This window comes from Bidens hawaiensis, unplaced genomic scaffold, assembly GCF_021521415.1.
Source record: "Bidens hawaiensis isolate Kalapana, Puna unplaced genomic scaffold, B.hawaiensis_p1.1 tig00037192_1, whole genome shotgun sequence".
NCBI classification, from domain to species: domain Eukaryota; kingdom Viridiplantae; phylum Streptophyta; class Magnoliopsida; order Asterales; family Asteraceae; genus Bidens; species Bidens hawaiensis.
The window spans coordinates 12,531-31,449 of NW_027505463.1; the positions used below are offsets into that span (position 1 = coordinate 12,531).

General features: G+C 36.3%; 1 protein-coding gene across 1 annotated transcript; it reads right to left on the bottom strand.

Annotated features, from left to right (window-relative positions):
- Nucleotides 1-1,552: 1,552 nt before the first annotated feature.
- LOC143613356 (protein transport protein SEC24 A-like) lies at nt 1,553-18,919 on the bottom strand. Its single transcript, XM_077087082.1, has 14 exons — nt 18,896-18,919; nt 16,909-17,832; nt 16,676-16,814; nt 15,780-15,970; nt 9,736-9,843; nt 9,435-9,638; nt 7,884-8,115; nt 6,946-7,095; nt 5,977-6,133; nt 5,540-5,667; nt 4,551-4,873; nt 3,583-3,771; nt 2,348-2,596; nt 1,553-1,802 (listed from the first exon to the last, which is right to left on the bottom strand). Exons 2-13 carry the CDS (start codon nt 17,797-17,799, stop codon nt 2,363-2,365), a joined length of 2,946 nt encoding a protein of 981 aa, XP_076943197.1. The 5' UTR covers nt 17,800-17,832; nt 18,896-18,919; the 3' UTR covers nt 1,553-1,802; nt 2,348-2,362.

Below are 18,919 nucleotides of genomic sequence, written 5' to 3' on the forward strand. Positions count from 1 at the left end.
CTCTATAACCAACCTTAAAGGTGTTTTGGAAAAGTTGACAAAGCACTGGTGATAATATACTGCTTAATATTATGTAAAAATATGCAAATGGGGTATTTAAATAAACTACTTTATAAAATATCTTTTGAAAACTCAAAGAGATGCAATCCCAGTTAAACTTTATAACATAACTACTGGATTGATTAGCTATAGTGTAAATCGATACATATACAGTAAACAACACCAAATATTTAATTAGTACATGAATACCAAAATATAATCTAAGTTGCAATGGAATATTGTAGGATCGCGTGTCGGTTAAGAAGTACTTATTCACTGTGTTTGTACTCATCGTATAAGGTACGGATTCCGTGTTTCTCTTCTTTTAGCTTTATATTGTTTTCACCGTTCTCGTAGTGTACGGTTTCTGTTTTTGTTACTCTTAGTATTATTTATATTCTGTTACTTGGTAGTACGGTTTCCGTCTTTGTTTCCTCTTAGTATTAATTATATTCCGTTACTTCGTAGTGCGGCTTTTGTTCTCGTTTACTAATAGTATTGAATCTATTCCGTTACTTTGTAGTACGGATTTTCGTTACGCGTCGGTTATATTTTGAGTTCAGTTATTTTATATAATATATTTTAGTTATATGTTTTTAGTTTTAGTACTCTGTTACCCGAGCATTTTCTGACTTGTCGTTGGGGCGTCAACGACATGGCACTTATCGTGACAGTGCGTAATTAAAGTTCACGGCGTCTCTAACTAGTACTTTTGAAGTATTAGGGCCACTTAGAGGCGTATAGATCGATCTTAGCTCCGACTCCTGACTCCTGACTCCTGACATGGCACTTATCGTGACAGTGCGTAATCAAAGTTCACGGCGTCTCTGAAAGTACTCATGTAGTACCTTGGCCACTTAGAGGCGTATAGATCGATCTTAGCTCCGACTTCTGACTCCTGACTCCTGACTTCTGTTTGAGATGGAACAATGTGTGCACGCCACCCACATCGTCTCCTTGGTGCATGGACTAGCTAGCTGAGTACCAGTCTGTTCTGTTTTGGCTCATGGGTGTTTACGTTTCACGTGACTTTGAGTTCTTGATATGTGTAGTCACGTGATTTGTTGTGTGTATATGTTATGATATGTTTTTGATATGATTCCGTATGCGTTTGATTATGTTCTGGCCAAGTGTCGGTTCATACCTCCGAATTTTACTAAGTATATGTTTCGGTAAAAAGTTTGGTTTCGAGTTTGAATTGAAGTTCGTATATTTATTCTCTTACGTCTGTCCTTACCTATACTATTGTTCTTTCCGTTACTGGGCAATTTTTGGCTCAGCCGTGTTTTCTTGTTTTGTTTTTCTTATTTTGTTTTCAGGTAATCCGGGATTCTGGGTATTTTAGTGATGAGAGATAAAAAAATGAAGTTAAAGTTTCTAAAGGTTAATTCATTTTGTTTAATAATATGACGTAGGTTGCATTAATTTTTGTTGTATTTTGGATTGTGGCGTTGATTTGATATCTGTAATAGTAACACGTTAGCCTGTTCCGGGTTGGGACGTTACAAAACGTCTCTCCAACAAAGTGTCCTCGGTTCTTAACTTCCATCACAATGCATCAATCAATGAACAACGGTTTTACTTTGGATCGAAATCTCAACTCAAGAAATAACCATATTGCCCACTGAAATATAGAATCCATGGTGAATTAAACACACAAATTGATGAAACTTACGTCTGATAAATTACCCAACTTTCCGGCTAAAAAACTGTTCTCGTTGTCTTAAACATCTATGAATAGTGAACCAGCAACTGCGTGTTCCCTGCAAGAATAAGTAATTTTCTTGTAGCGCGTCTTAATGCATACTAAGAAAGTGGTTTTAAGTCTGTTTTTTTCTATTTGGGTTCAACGAAAGCATAAATCAAACTGTCGGTTTTTATTTGGGTTTAGTTATTTCAGTTTTATTACATGCAAAACCGAAACCGTTCTGTTTTTACAAAAACATATAACCAAACTGTCGATTTTTGTTTGGATTCTCAGTTATTTCAGCTCGCTTTTTACAGTTTTTATTTCATGCAAAACCGACACCGAACCAAAAGGTTGGGTATTATCTAAACATAAATCCAAACAATCGATTTTATTCGAGTTCAGTTATTTTGGTTAGGTTTTTCGGCTTTTATTACATGTAAAACCGAAACCAAACAGAAAGTTGGCTTTTTATGAAAACATAAAACCAAACCGTCGATTTTGTATGGATTCGGTTTTTTCGGTTTCATGCACACCCATGAATCAGCTTTAAAGAAAAGAAATTCAAAAATACACAGCAATGTTTCTTAAAAAAACAAAAAAAAATAGTAGCAACTTCACCTTATTTATTACGCGTTATTGCTGTACTTGTCGATGTATCTGAAGTATCCAGTCAGCATAACCATTCATACCACCAACCGGGTCCTCAACTAAATTTGCGAGTAGAAAAAAACCTTCACGGGGCTGTTCTCCTTGTCTCACAAGATGGCAAAGTTGATAATATGATGCATCGGCTTCTCTAAGTTTCTTTAAAATCCCCATTAGCTTTCTCGACACTTCATTGTTGCGTTCCGTCACACAAACCTGATTCTTGAGAAATGTGATCGATAATAAGTGGGTTGGGTAACAGGTGAATTCTTGGGTTATTTTTAGCACAACCAATACAGTGAAAGTTGGATTAAATTGACCAGCAAACAGTTACTTTGTCCATTTCTTAAAGATCTTTCAGAAAAAGTAATGTATTTAGTCATTTTACAAAAACTTAACAGAAAATCTAACAGAATTTATTGATAAGAACCATCAATGTTACCCGCTAGTAAAAAATATGCAATATGACAAACCACAGGGACCATCCGTGTAAGAACTTTTAAAGAAATTAACTAACGTGTTAATTTACAAAAACAATATCCATAGCATATAAAAAAATTCGGATGGCTTAAAAGTTGCTCAAAACTTTGTGGAACCTCCTAAATTTCCTATTAAAAGTGACTGGACGATTATTTTAGTAATAGTTTTTATAAACATAAATTTATCTAAAATTTATTTAAATGATGAAAAAGAGGACAAAAGAATGTTGGCTCGTCACCAAAACACGATTTTAACCATTTTGACCAGCCCTAAAGGTTTACGGTTTACCCATTGTGACCTGGTTTTCGATTTTAAAACAGATTCGGTTTTTTAGGCTATGTTTAGGCTAGAAATTTTTGGCCCAAAAAAGATTGACCTAAAATAATGAATTTGGGGCTACAACTTTGGGTCTACAATATTTTGTTAATTAATGCCTGATTAGTACACATTTAAGCCTAAAACTTCTAGGCTACACCATTTATTTAATTTTTTATAGATTGCTTAACATTCAAAAGTCAATATAAAAGTCATTTTTTTTTGTTTTATGGGTTCAGTTCATTTTTTCGGTTTTCTACATGAAAAAACGAACCATAAACTCGCTCTACTAGAAAACAAAAAATCAAACAGTTTATTAATGGAACGGATTCGTTTATTTCAGTTCAGTTATTTAAGTTTCATGCACACCCTAATAATAGAACAATTAAAATACAGGTTTAAAAACAGCATACCTTTGAGAAGTCTGTAGCTGAATCTTCCTCAACTAGATTCCTGGCTAAATCTGGTGAAAGCATGCGACCAAACCACACAACAAAACGAAAACCGTCATCAAATATATAAATTCCTCTAGAATCTAAGCTCTCTGCAACAAGGGGCATCCGTTTACAAACTCTGCCAAATTCACCATCCGCAATAGGCGTCTGCAAATAAACAAATCACCCAATATAGAAGACCCACAAAAAAGAATATTAACAACAGTACAGGTGGCAAAAATAGACCCGTTCAAGGGGTCAAAACAGGTCATTTTTACAAAAGTTAACTTTTTGGCCAGTTTCCATTTAGGCTAAACATTTAAACCATCAGACACTCTAAAATGTTTTGAAAAAGAAACCCGAAAGCAACCTGTTCTTAATTAAATGGACTGATTATAGGCCTGTAAATGAACCGAACGCTTAGTGAACCATTCGACGGGAAGTTCATTTATTTAATTAACGAGCGAACATGAACACATATTTCGTTAGTTCATTTATGCCGAAATCAACCTGTTCTTAGTTAAATGGATCGATTATAGGCCTGTAAACGAACCGAACGCTTAGTGAACCATTCGACGGGAAGTTCATTTATTTAATAAACGAACGAACATGAACACATGTTTCGTTAGTTCATTTATGCTGCGTACGTTCATTCATTAGAATTCGTGTATCGTTCGTTTACATTCATTTATGTTCGTTGGTTTACGTTTGATTATATATCCATTTAACTTTATTAGGCCGTTACAATATAGTCTAGTTTTATAAAATAAAAATATCATTCATTACAATTTAGACTAGTTTTATTAACTTTGTTGTTGAGCAGATTGATGTTCACGTTTACTTATATCCGGTGTTTGGTTAGAGTTAAGCAGCGAACACGAACATGCTGCGTCCATGTCCGTTTACAAGCCTAAAGTAAATAGATCAAATGCAGGAGTATAGCATACCTTCACAAGATATTTGTCTACTCTAAACAAGCTAGGATACAAAAGCTTTAACATTTTTTTGACAGGTAACGCCATCATGGTGAAACCCGCAGCACACCGTTCATCAAGCTGTGCATCAGCATACCCGCCACGAAGTGCAGTCGATTTACATAATGATAATCCGTATAAAGCCAAATATTTAAGTGATTCTGGGTAGATCATCCTGCTTCCCACACGATGCTGCACCGAATAGAGTTTTCTATATTCTTTTAGGGCTTTCACGATCTTCAGTTGAATTGCATTACGGGCTTCTTCCAGTTTATATGATAAAGATTTTTCAATTGCTGCAGATATACAGTTAATATTATTGGAATTAGTATTGTAACTCAAACCATATTCTATATATATACACAATTATGAAAGAAGTTAAATTACTAATATGCCCCTTCACCCACTTACATTTTACTATCCATAAACTCTATACATATATGTGTATATATGTTGCAAGTGATTGAAGAACTATGCACAAGTAGGTTTCTTTGAAGTTACAAATATGCCCCTCTTTTTTTATATATTTATATGTAATTCTTGATGCTATATAACAATTTGTAAACCATCAATAGTAAGTTAACCAGTCGCATTTTGCTATCTATTTTTAAGTTTCAATTCCACCCATTATACTATTAATAATATACATCATCAACCCATACCAATTTTTATAATATTTCATTTATTATTTAATTATATATTCGCTAATAACTTTTTATTCATTATTTTAAAAAAATGCACAGCCATGTTTAATTCTTTTTCTCAACATTCCGATATAAATTTTATTAAAAACGAAGTTGTATTCAATATAAAGTATTTTTTGATAATGTAAATTACTTCCGCACGTGCTTTGATAGGTCAGATTGTAGATATACATGTAAAAAATTCCCGCCGCATATAATATTTCTCAAATTTCCATTTTTCTTTACTTTTTTGAGAGAGAGGGAGAGAAATTATTTTACCTAATCTACCAAGCAAAGAAACAATAGCACCGGTATCCGCTTGGCGGTACATCTCTCCTAAATCTGTAACCACTGATACTGCAGCAGTGTGTACTCTAATACGTCTTTCGCCACAAGATGCAGTATATCTTTTGGCTGTTAAGTATTTTCATATATGTAAAAGAAATAGCAAAAGATACAAAGATCATGAACTAGCATGTTTCATGAACATATTTGATGATGATAACAGGAGATTTTTTTTCAAAAAAAAGAGCAAAAAAGAATGTTCGATACTAAAAGCTACAACTATATAAAATATTGGTAGTGAAATGAGCTGGTCAAGAAGTTGGGTATGGTTAAAACTAATTGGGTTGACCCATCATCACATTTTTGTCCAATGTTTGAACTTAATAAATTATTACCATATGTAGAACCTAAAGAAAAGAAGTGAAGGATACAGTAAAGCCACTTGGAAATACACAATCTGAGTTGTAAGCAATGTATCTTCAAGAGCAAACTGCATTGCATAAGCTTTATCACAGTCAACAGCAGGAAGTGCTATTAGATCTGTGGATCTAAGCATAAAATTCCCATGATATGAGGTGAAACGTACTCCTAGAAAAAAAATTTAAAAAGTTAATATCTTTACTGAAAAAACTACCAATTATTTAATATAGAAATGAACCTTGCTAGAAGCAACAATTTGCAACTAGCATACGGTGAGGCCTGTAAACAAACCAAACATTCAATGAAGCGTTGTTAAACCATTCAGGGTGGGAGTTCAACTATGTTCATTTATTTAATTAAAACAAAAAACTTGTTCATTTAATTAAATGAACGAACATGAATACATACATGCCTCATTCGTTCTTTTATCTTCGTGAAGGTTGGTTTGCTTCAGTTCGTTTATATTTGGTCGTAAATATATTCATTTACAAAAATATTTGGCCCGTTACTACATAATTTAGGTTTAATAACTTTTTAAGCCCAGCAGGCCAACACATTGTTCTTCACATTACTTTTAACGGGTCTTAGTTCAGTCATGTTCATTTGTATATCGTCTGCATACCGGTAAGTGTTAACATACGAACACATTCATTTTCTTAACGGACAACATGAACAAGAAAACCATGTCAAATTAATTTTTAATGTTTGATCATTTGTTTGGTTATTAAAGCTAAACAAATGAACACGAATATGCTAAGGTATGTTAGTTCGTTAACCGTTCGTGTATATTGTTAACGGACAAACATAAACGAACATGAACACAAACATGTCCATTTTCTTAACGAACGAACAAGAAAACCTGTTAATTTAATTGTGCTCAATTGTTTGTTCGATTAAAGTTGAAAAAACGAGGACGGACATGCTCCGTTCGTGTTTGTTTGCTTTGTTTACAGGATACAGTTTTAATTAGTTAGACCAACCTTTCCCACATCTAATACGCATTACAGATTCCCAAGCAGTTTCTCTAGTGAGATCTCTAGTCAACTCATGTCTCAACTTGTCTGTGTGAAGCGCAGAATGAAAGCTTGGATAATAATATACCTGTCCACCTGTGTATTTTGCTAAAGTACCTGCATGTAATTAATAAACATTTTTGATCTTATTAACAGACAAAGCAAATATCTGAGCAAAAGCTTAACCCACAAACAATTCTTTACCAATTTTAAAAATTAGGGTGTGCATGGGTCGATTTTGGGCCCAAAGCAAACAAAAAACCAAAATTTAATTTTTAGATTTTCCGGTTTTTGGTTTCCACAATGGTTTTAGTTCGGTTTTGTCAACTGGGCTTGAAATTTTTGGGCCAAAAAATGGACCCAGAATAATGAATTTGGGCATGAAACTTTGAGCCTATTTTTTTTGCTAATTAATGATGATTTGGTTGACATACGTTTGGGCCTACAACTTTTGGGTTACACCGCTTACTATTTTTTTTTATAAAATGCTTAAAAATAAAAAGTATAAACCCTAAATAAAAAAAATAAACTGGTTTATATGGTTTTGACAGATTCGGTTTAGTTATAAAAGTCTGGTCGGTTGGTTTTTGATACATGCAAAACCGAACCGAGAACTCGGCTTTTAACAAAACAAAAACAAAATCGTCAGTTGGGTTTGGTCATTTTCGTTCGGTTATTTCGGTTTCAATTAAAAAATATATTATAACTATATTAATAATCAAATACTTGTTAAACAAAAAGAAAACTAGAAGGTTGTAGCCTTAAAACAATGTAATTTTGACCCATTTGACATACATGACCCATTTCCTATTTAGTTATATAGAAAATTAGCCCGTTTGACCCGTTAGGCGTAAGTTTCAACCTGTGAAGAGTGTAGAATGAAGTTGACCCCAATCAATGCATACCTAGTGAGGCTACATCAGTATACTTGTCACTGAACGCATATACATTCACTGCAACTTGAAACTTGGTGAAATCAGCAGCCATCTGTTTATAAAACGAGTCTTCTGGTATTCTTAAGGTGTGTTCTTTATCTGTTCCGTAGACATGAAGATCGTCTCCTCGCAACCTCAAACGACCAACACCAAGTGAAGGAAGAGTGCTCTGGAAGATCAACAACTTCCCTCCAAGTTGGCTCTGCACGGACCAAAGAAACTTCTTAGTGATGTGGCAACATTACACCAAAACTATTAGTCGGGTCATGTAACTGACATAATATAAGAGATGCACAATCACCATCCATATTTTAAGTTCACTAATTTTTAACTCAAAACTCAATCTTCACTTAAAGCTTGAACTTTTGTAAACCATTAAATTGTGATGTGACTACATCTTACCAAAAGGTCACTACTTTTCACTTACCTGCAATTAAGTTCACTAATGTAACACTTAAAACTCAAGCTTTCACATAGAGCTCAAAAAGCCTTTGTAAAACTACAAAAGCAGACATCTTTTCCAACAAGTAAACTAACTCGTGACAGCAAAATGGCATCAACAAGTAAACCCTTTTGTATCATTTGCATGTATTGGAATGTATAATCAGATTAGGGCAGATGGCCTTATTAGGTTAACTAGGGTTTCCTTGTAATGTTTATATATTGTAAAGAATCGTATTGAATAATAATAGTCAATTCATTATTAACATCTTAAATTTTGTTATATTACAGCTAACAAGTATCAAAGATGATCACAAAAGTTATATTATTTCAATAAACATCCAAGTGTTTGGATAAATGGTTATAAGGCATTATCATTAAGAGTACACCTTGGGCACTTACGCACCATTTGACTTGCTTTTATAGCAATACTTTTCTATATTACCCATTGGAGAACTACAACATAGCCAAGCAACCCATCTAACTAGGATTGTAAACGAACCAAACCAAACGAATGATTGCACGAAAGCTTGTTAATCTTCATTTGTTAATAAAATGAGCATGCGCACATTCGTTTATGTTCGTTTGTTAACAGTATAACGTAATGTGAAGAACAATGTGTAAGGCCTAAAAAATTATTACAGCTAAACTAAACTAAGTTGTAATGAACCAAAAAAATTTGAATGAATATTAACAAATGAACTTAAACAAACGTAAACAAACACACATAAATGAACGTAAACGAACATTCACGAACATAAATGAACGAACAATACACGTGTTCATGTTCGTTCGTTTAACTAAATAAACAAAAATTTTGTTCATGTTCGTTCGTTCAACTTCATACCGAATGGTTCCCACCGAACGTTTGATTCATTTATAGGCCTGCACCTAACTAAAAATGAGTCGAAATTGCCACCTTTACCCAGTTGCTCCACGTGTATGACATGATGCAAACAAAGTTTCACAACCGTAAAACAACGTTAAGAAAACATAATTACATCGCAGAAATAAGTAGATGATGATACAATGAAGTCACTCATGAAGATTCTGAATAGTACAAGGTCAAAAAAAGCTTACCATAACCATATAAGCTGCTTTAAGGGCAGGCCCAAAAGCAGATTCTACATTATAGTTATCTTGAAACATAGAAGGCAAGCTATCCAGAAACGCCTCCACCACAACTCGGGATTCTGACAAGTTGACTAACAGATCATCCGGCAATGGAACAAAAATATCATCCAAATCTGATACCACCATCATTTGAGGTTGTGTCAAAGATGACTGGAAAAAGGTAAAACAATGGTTCAAGGTCAACATCAATCAAAGTTATGATAAGAAATTAATGTACAGTCAGTCAGCAAAACTCTAAATCACTTGCCTTCATATTGTAGAAGTGGATTGTGCTGTCAAACGTTATGAAACCAATTTGTGTTCTCGTGCTGCCTGGTAAACTATCCAAACAAGATTTAATAGTTTGTGCCATCACCTAAGAACACAAGCAAAAAATAAATAAACAACTCAATTAACATGAACCCAAATCTAGTTGTAAAACAAAATTTACAATGAGAAAACATAATCAATAGGTTATATGTATAAAGGTAAAATCCCAAGGGTTGATATCTGGTTTATATATAGGCTTGTAAGCAAACCAAACGTTCAGTGAAACGTTCTTAAACTGTTCGACGAGAAGTTCATTTACTAAATGAACGAACATGAACAGAACTTTTTGTTCATTTAGTTTAACAATCGAACATAACACGTCTCGTCCAGTCACTTAGGTTCATAAATGATTGTTTAGCTAGTTCTTTTACGTTCATTTATGTTCGTTCGTTTACGTTTGTCCGTTTATGTATTCATTTAATGTTAGCCCATTATAATTTTGCGTGGTTTTATTTATTCAAAAATCACTCATTACAACTTAGTCTAGTTTTATTACCTTTTTAGGCCCAACATATTAATGTTCACGTGTACTTTTTATTGGTGTATGTTGGTCACAATCGGATGTTGAACTAGAAAAACAAAACAAACCAGATTTCTACTAACTTTTGTAGTTATATTTCATATAACAAGACTGATTTTTTTAGTGTGTTCATAATCAAAGAAACAAACCCCTCTATTTATAGAGTGGGAACCACAAAACTACTTAGACATCCACTTGACACACATGTTGGTCTTACACCCTTATCCTACCCACTTGTTATCTTCTACAAATCTTCTTATATAAGCAACCTGAATTTTCAGTCCAAGTGGCTTGCAACTTGCTTTATTTTTACTACTAAACTTTAACCCAAAGTTAAATATGAAAACTGTTTTTACCGGCTGGTAAAAACCGAGCTAAACAGTAACACGGAATCAACTAACATTCACCCCCTTGATTCCGTTCTTCAAAGCTGTTAGGTCTTCAACTCCTAGAATTTCCCTCATCTCAATAAACTTGACTCTTGGTAAGGCTTTAGTCAAAATATCGGCTTTCTATTCATCTCCACTTACGTGCTCTATCTTCACCAAATTCTTTTCCACACATTCTCGGATGAAGTGATACTTAGTATCAATATGTTTGCTTCGTCCGTGAAATACTGGATTTTTCATTAACAAGATTGCAGACTTGTTATCCACACGTAGTGTTATAGCTTCCACACTTTTCTCAGTTATCTCCTCTAGTAAACCTTTCAACCAGATTGCTTGACAAGATGTAGCGGTTGCGGCTATAAATTCAGCTTCACAAGATGACAAAGCAACTGTATTTTGCTTCTGACTACACCATGCTATCGGACCACCCCCGTAATAGAACACCATGCCTGTTGTGCTCTTGCTATCCATACGATCAGTCGCATGAGAGCTGTCACTATAGCCTACTAACTTTGCATCTCCATTTTTCTTGTAGCGAATCCCGAAGTCAATTGTGCCTTTACATACCTCATCACATGTTTCACAGCTTGTGAATGTGATGATCTTGGGGACTCCATAAAACGACTAGCTATGCCAACTGCATAACTAATATCTGTTCGTGTGTGTGTTAAATATCGAAGACAGCCAATTATTCTTCGATATTCAGTGGCATTAACACACTCTTGATCCTCATCTTTTCCAAGTTTTAGATTTGGGTCCATTGGACATTTTGTAGGATTGCATTCCCACAAATTTGCATCTTTGAGAATCCTCGTGGCGTATCCAGCTTGTTTCAAAGTGATACCCTTCTTGTCTTGTTTAACTTCTACTCCCAAGTAGTAAGTTAACAAACCCAAATCACTCATTTCAAAGCGATTTTGCATCTGTCTTTTGAATGCATTGATCTCATCTTTACAAGGTCCTGTGATGATTAAATCATCCACATAAACTCCCACAATTAACGAACCAGCCTTGCTGATTCTCTTGTACACAGCATGTTCTCTTGGACAACGAGTAAAACCAAGTTGTTTTAGTGTTGCATCCAGCTTCGAGTTCCAAGCTCTTGGAGCTTGTTTCAAGCCATACAAGGCTTTGGATAGCTTGTACACGAGGTGTTCTTTTCCCGGTTTCTCAAATCCTTCAGGTTGAGATACATAGACATCTTCTTTCAATTCTCCATTCAGGAATGCGGTTTTGACATCGAGGTGGTGAACTTCCCATCCATCTTGTGCGGATAAAGAAAGAATTAACCGGACAGTTTCCATTCGGGTAACCGGAGCAAATACTTCATCATAATCGATACCGTGCTTTTGAACATAACCTTTTGCAACAAGTCTTGCTTTGTAACGGGTTATGTCACCTTTGGCGTCTCGTTTGGCTTTGTAGACCCACTTTAGACCAATTGGTTTAACACCTTTGGGTGGTTGAACCAATTTCCAAGTGTCATTCTTCTCGATCGAATTTAATTCGTCTTGCATAGCAATTCTCCATTCCTTGCTATCTTTGGCCTCACTAAATGAACCCGGTTCTTCATTAAGTAACAATAGGTCTGGGTCTTCAAATCGAGGTGGGTTAAACGGGATTTGTTGCAATGATTGGGTTCTTGAATAAACATTATTCGGCTGTCGAACACCTTGGGTAGAAGTGTCATCATAATATGAGCTAAAAATTGGGCTCGCATTTGAACTGGGCTGTCCAAAGCTGTTCGGACTGTTCTGGTCTTCAAACAGGTTGTCTGGGCTGTACGAACTGCCTGAATCAGCCCGCTGACTGTTCTGCAAGGGGCTGTCACGTTCTGTTGTTGGGCTGCTGGTCACAGTAGATGAACCAGGCCTGCTGTGTTCATTTTGGACAGCAGCTATCTCGCTTTGATTGGGCGAAATCTGGGCCGAACCAAACCCGGTGGTTTGGGTTTCATCTTCAACAGTGAACTCGATTGAGTCTTCTTCGTTTGTCTCGACTTCTCTGGCCCAATTCCATGGCTTGCTTTCCTCAAAGAGAACATCCCTGCTTACACACACCCGTTTGGTTCTTGGGTTGTAAAGTCTATAAGCTTTACTTCCCGGTTCACTCCCGAGATACACCATAGATTCACTTCTATCAGCCAATTTTGTTAATTGTACCATGGGTATTTTAACATGGGCAGTACAACCGAACACTTTCAAGTGTCCCAAATTCGGTTTTCGTCTTTTTAAGGTTTCATACGGGGTCTTCTTTCCCAAAGCTTTTGTAGGTGTTCGGTTCACGATGTAAACCGAATGCCGTACACCTTCTCCCCACAACCATTGTGGCAGCTTCATTGCCTTCATCATCGATCTTGTCATTCCAAGTATTGTTTGATTTCTTCGTTCAACAACACCGTTTTGTTGCGGTGTATACGGTGCGGTTAAGTACCGATTTATGCCATCTTCGCTGCACAATTGTTCGAAGTTTGTAGACACAAACTCTCTTCCACGATCCGTTCTTAAAGCCTTTATTTTATAACCTGTTTCAACTTCAACGGATTTCTTGAACTTGGCAAATGCTTCCAAAGCTTGATCTTTAGACTTTATCATGTATACCCACATGAATCTGCTAAAATCATCAACAAGCAACAAAAAATACTTGTTGCCGGATGGTGTGCAAGGTGTAATAGGACCGCAAAGATCAGCATGTATTAGTTCAAGAGGTTGTTTTGCTCGATACAAGGCATTGGACGGAAATGGAAGCCTTCGTTGCTTCCCGACCAGGCAACTTTCACAAAGTTGTGACTTGTGGTTTATGCTTGGAACCCCAATCACCAACTTTTCTTGTGTCATCATTCTCATGACATCAAAGTTTAAATGCCCGAGACAAGAATGCCAAATCCAAGCTGTCTCGTTCATTTTAGAAAGTAAACAGGTTGGTGAAACAACATGAAGACACACTTTATAGAGCCGATTTGGAGACCACTTGACCTTTATTAACGCTGCTCCCGATCGGTCATAGAGTGAGAGATAACCGTTCTCAATATTTGTCTTGCATCCAACCTCATCAAGTTGCCCGAGACTCAATATGTTATTACATAAATCTGGAATGTAATAAACATTAGTAATGAGTCTTTGATCGCCATTTTTACACTGCAGAAGAATCGACCCTTTGCCTCAGATTTCAACCGCTGAACCATCTCCAAACTTTACTCGCCCTGTCGTTTTTTCATCGAGTTCACTAAAGTAAATCCGTTCACCGGTCATGTGATTTCTTGCACCATTATCTAAGTACCAAGTGCCTTTCTCGGTACTATCTTTGGCAAATTCGCTAGGAAACACCTTTTCTTCATTCAACATTACCAAATCTTGTGTAGACTTTACCATTAGTAAAGTAGCATCATCATCCTCCCTTGCCAAATTAGCTTCGCCTTCGGTTCTTCTCGGAGCCCGACAATCAGCTACAAAGTGACCAAGCCTATCACAATTATAACACCTTTTGCTATTTTGATCAGCAACATGTTCTGGCCTTTGATTATTATTCGAGGGGTGTCTAACTCCTCATCCACGGCTGCCAAATCTACCGAGTCCTCGACCACGACCACGGTGATTGATCGGAGCTGATCCTCGGCCTCTGCCGACTTGTTTCGCCTCAGATCTGTGCTTCTCGTGCCATTCAGATCTAGTTAGTAATAACTGACCCGGAGAGTCTTTGGTTGCTCCAACGGGTTTAATACGTTCTTCGTATGCTTTGAGACGTCCGACGATCTCTTCAAATGGCATAGTATTCAAGTCAGAATACTGTTCTATTGTAGCAACAATAGGAAGAAATCTGGTTGGTGCAGAAGTCAACAACTTCTTTACTAGCACCTTTTCTTCAATCGTCGTTCCAAGTGTTTGGAACTTGGACACGATCCCACCAATCTTGCTAGCATAATCATCAATGCTATCAGCCTCCTTCATGCTCAATAATTCAAACTCTCGATTAAGGGTTTGAATCCGAGCCTGTTGTACCCTTTCAGCACCAAGATACCGAACTTTAAGGGCGTTCCACACGTCCTTAGCCTCCTTGTGACATGCAACTTGCAACAAGATGTCTTCCGGCAGCGCCTGGAAGATGAAAGCCCTTGCTTTCTTCCCGACTTTGACATCCACATCAACTCCTTCGGGTGGTTCTATGGCATCCCATATTCCTTGGGCATCCATGAACGACTCCATCTTGATAGCCCAAGAGGTATAGTTCATTGTACTTAGTAACGGACATTGGTACGATGTTGTTCCCCCAACTTCTCTAATTGTAACACCTGCTGGAACTGAGTTTCGATCTGCGGTGGTACTGCTGCTTGAATCAGCCATACGGACTGCTGGTCAGATTCGTTTTTTATCAGATTCTGGGCTGGAACAGGGGTTATGGCTGGTAAACAGGTCGACACCTTCGACCTATGTGATTGGCGGTGGCTGTAGTGTTTTTCTGGACCAGGTAACAACTGGTTGGATCAATGAGCAAAGCTCTGATACCAATTGTTGGTCACAATCGGATGTTGAACTAGAAAAACAAAACAAACCAGATTTCTACTAACTTTTGTAGTTACATTTCTTAGGTGTATAATCAATTATGTTCGTTTATATTTGTTAATCTATGTTCAGTTATATTCCTCCGTTCATATATGTTTATTAGTTTACATTTGTTCGTTTATGTATTCATTTATAGTTAAACCTATTACAAATTTGTCTAGCTTCATTATATTAAAAAATCACCCATTGCAATTTAGTCTAGTTTTATTACATTTTTAGGCCCAACATAATAATATTCACATTTACTTGTAATTAGTGTTTGCTCAATTACGATTGTTTATATCTGCTCGTCTATGTACAGTTATATAGGCATGTTTATGTCTGATTACGTTTGTGAACAGTTCGTTTATACTATTATCGAACAGACATGAACAAGAAAATCAAGTTTGTATAACTGTTCGTGTTCGATCGTGTCTTCGGTTAAAGTTAACAAAGAAAAAAACACGCACATGGCCCGTTCGTGTTCATTCGGTTTGTTTACGGGCCTAATTATATATTCAAAAGAAAAGGTTACCTCAAGCATTCCACTTTTAACTGCAGATATTGAGACATCGATCATAAAAAAGTACAATGGTGGCATTGGAGGCCGAACCATGTACTCAGCTGGAGCAACGAACTCTACAGAACCCTTTGTAAGCTCAGGACGTTGTTCTAGATCAGTTCTTCTACCAGTGGCATCCAAAGGAGCAAAATAATCGTTTTGCACTGCAAATATCCATAGAAATTGTTTAGCAAGAATAGCATAATTATAACAAAATTCCATATACGACAACAAATGATCAAGATATATTTAACTAGTAAACGAATCAAACGAGACTTGTTCATGTTCATGTTCATTTAACTGTATCCGAACAAACATACAAACACGAACATTTTAACGTACGAATTTTCTTGTCCATGTCCGTTCATTAAGAACACAAACATGTTCATGTTGGTTTGTTCATATTCTAAATGAGCCTAAATAAACGAACATAAACAAATGTAAATGAACAAATAAAATTAACATGTTCTTGTAAATGATGGGCAGATGTTTGCTCGTTTAGTTAAATAAACAATTTCTGTCCATGTTCGTTCATTAAATAAATAAACATATACGAACTTCTTGTCGAACGATTCACAAACGGTTCATTATGCGCTTGGATCGTTCACATCATCACATGCCTATTAACTGGTGACCATACAGCATAAAATAATAATTTGATACTAGATATATTAAACACAGATACAGCATAAATGTGTAAGATATCAAATAGCTGGAGGTAAGATGAAACCTTATAACAACAACATGAACAGATTTAGAACTAGAAACATGTAAGGTTGAACAACACATACTGTCAAATTACTGTTTTAACCAACACTTTCCTATTTTAAAAACACTTCATGTTTTGGTACAAGGAATAAGAGTATTACCATCATTAAGCAAAGCACATATATTGCATCTCCATTTTCTTCCACTGTCTGTAAAAGTCACGTAAGGGTTCACATATGTACGACATCTTCTACAACGAACGATACCTGTCGTTGCAAAATTAACTATCGGTACTTCATCCTGAACAATAAACAGTACAAAACAAAATTATTGTTTTATCAAATAGCAAATCTATCTCACATCCATTAGTTGCAGTAAATGAACGAATACTCACCCCCTTAGGAGCTTCTGCTAGAGGACACACAACTGCTCCAAGAGGCAACTGCCAACGGGAAACCAGAGACTGTGAATTTGGTATAGCACTAGTTGTGAGCCGGAGATATCTAGAATCACAGTTCATGGGATACATCTCAGCAAAATAACTCGGTTCCACATCGCCATCGAGTGGTCTTGGTAATGATTTAGTATCAAGCCCATTATCAAAAGATCCAGGAACCGATCCTAAAGAAAGTGAACTGAAATCTTCTACCAAACCTGACATGGCCCCTGTAGGAGGTGCTGAGGGGGGACCAGCTCCATACATTCCTGATGATGATGTCACTGATGGAGGTTGTCCATAACCACCTTGGTGAGAAGAAAAAGGAGCAGATATGGTCTGCTGAGGTGGTGGTGGATTCACTGGCCTGTTTTGTATACTGGGATAGCCAGGGTAAGGTGGTCCAGTTGAGGGTGGAGCTGACTGCATGTTTGACCTTGGAGGATTACTGTACAAGTTTTGAGGTGGAGATCCCATTGGTACAGGTGGCATCTGGGGTTGACGATTTACTTGGCCAGGAGGTAGAGGTCTCATTGGAGGAGGCAAAACCGGCTGGCCCACATTGGGAGGTCCGGTAGTTGGTGGGCCATATGAAGGAGTGGGCCTACCTGGACCACCTGGTTGCATGGGTCTAAAACCAGGAGGCCCAGATCCAATCACAGACCCGGGAGAAGAAAATGGAGTTGTATTTGGCATAACAGGGGCTGATGTTGGCCTGAAAGCAGAGACACCTGATCCAGCCACAGGATGAGATGATGATGAAATGGCCATGTTGTTTTGAGGAGCTGCAAAAGGAGTAGCAGTATATCCTTGATAGTTATTTGCACGGTTAGGATTTTCAGTCCCCATTGCTTGAGTATATCACGTTGTAGCACGTTATTCCTATGCTTCCATAAATAACATGCAACAAACATGCAATTGCAAAAGTGTCATTATTTGAATAAAATAAGAATCAAATTTCACATCATCTTCTTAAAGAAGAATGAGATAAACTACTAAACTAGAGTGTGCACATAACACACAGTGACACAACATAACACAAATGTTGCTTTTAAGCATAAAACATGACGCCATATGCAGCTTACTGATAAAGAACTAAGGCGCCAAAATAAACAAAGCAGCTAGCCAGCCTAAATCAGGCATACACTTGGTTTTATAAGGCGTGTTGTGATCTGATGGTTTTGATCCCAATAGTTTAAAGAAAAACACCAGAAATTATTTATAGATACTATTTGAACTTGTTAACTTACATATTATGATAATCTCTAGTCAGATTTGCTCAGTAAATGGTCTTTTGTTCAAATACTCAAACCTATTGCTCAACTGATAGTCAGATTTGTTCATCAGTCAGATTTGAGGAACTCAAAACCCATTGCAATCAACGACCCAATTTACTTAAACACTAGCCTGACTAAATAAACGTCTGATCACGCATAAGATCATCTCAGACCGTATCATGCGATGCGCATATTATGTGGTTCATAAACTACAACCGGGCGTTCAAACGTTCAAGCTAGAAATCTAAATAATATGCATTCTATCCATTTCCTTTCCAGAATAAGATTAAGGTGCATTTAATAAGATCTATAATTCATATACACAGAAGTGTGTATATATAAAAAAAAAGTACTATCAAGTAAAAATAGACTTCAACTGTTGCAAATTTTCATAAGCAATAAATAATATAATTATAATGTTGAATTGAGCATGTAGCTAAACCTATGAGTGAAAACAACTACATCTCCTCTATGTATATATATATTTACAAGATGAGTTATCAGTTACATTCCAATTGATGTTAGCAAATTACGCTAATAATAAACAAATTAACGATCAGTCAATTGGCACGTAACTGAAACCTAATTTCAGTAACAAAACCTAATGAACGAATATAATTCAATAATTAATCAATCAATCAATCAATCGTATGTGAAGAATTAGTTACCTGATCGGAAAGAGGAGATGTTAC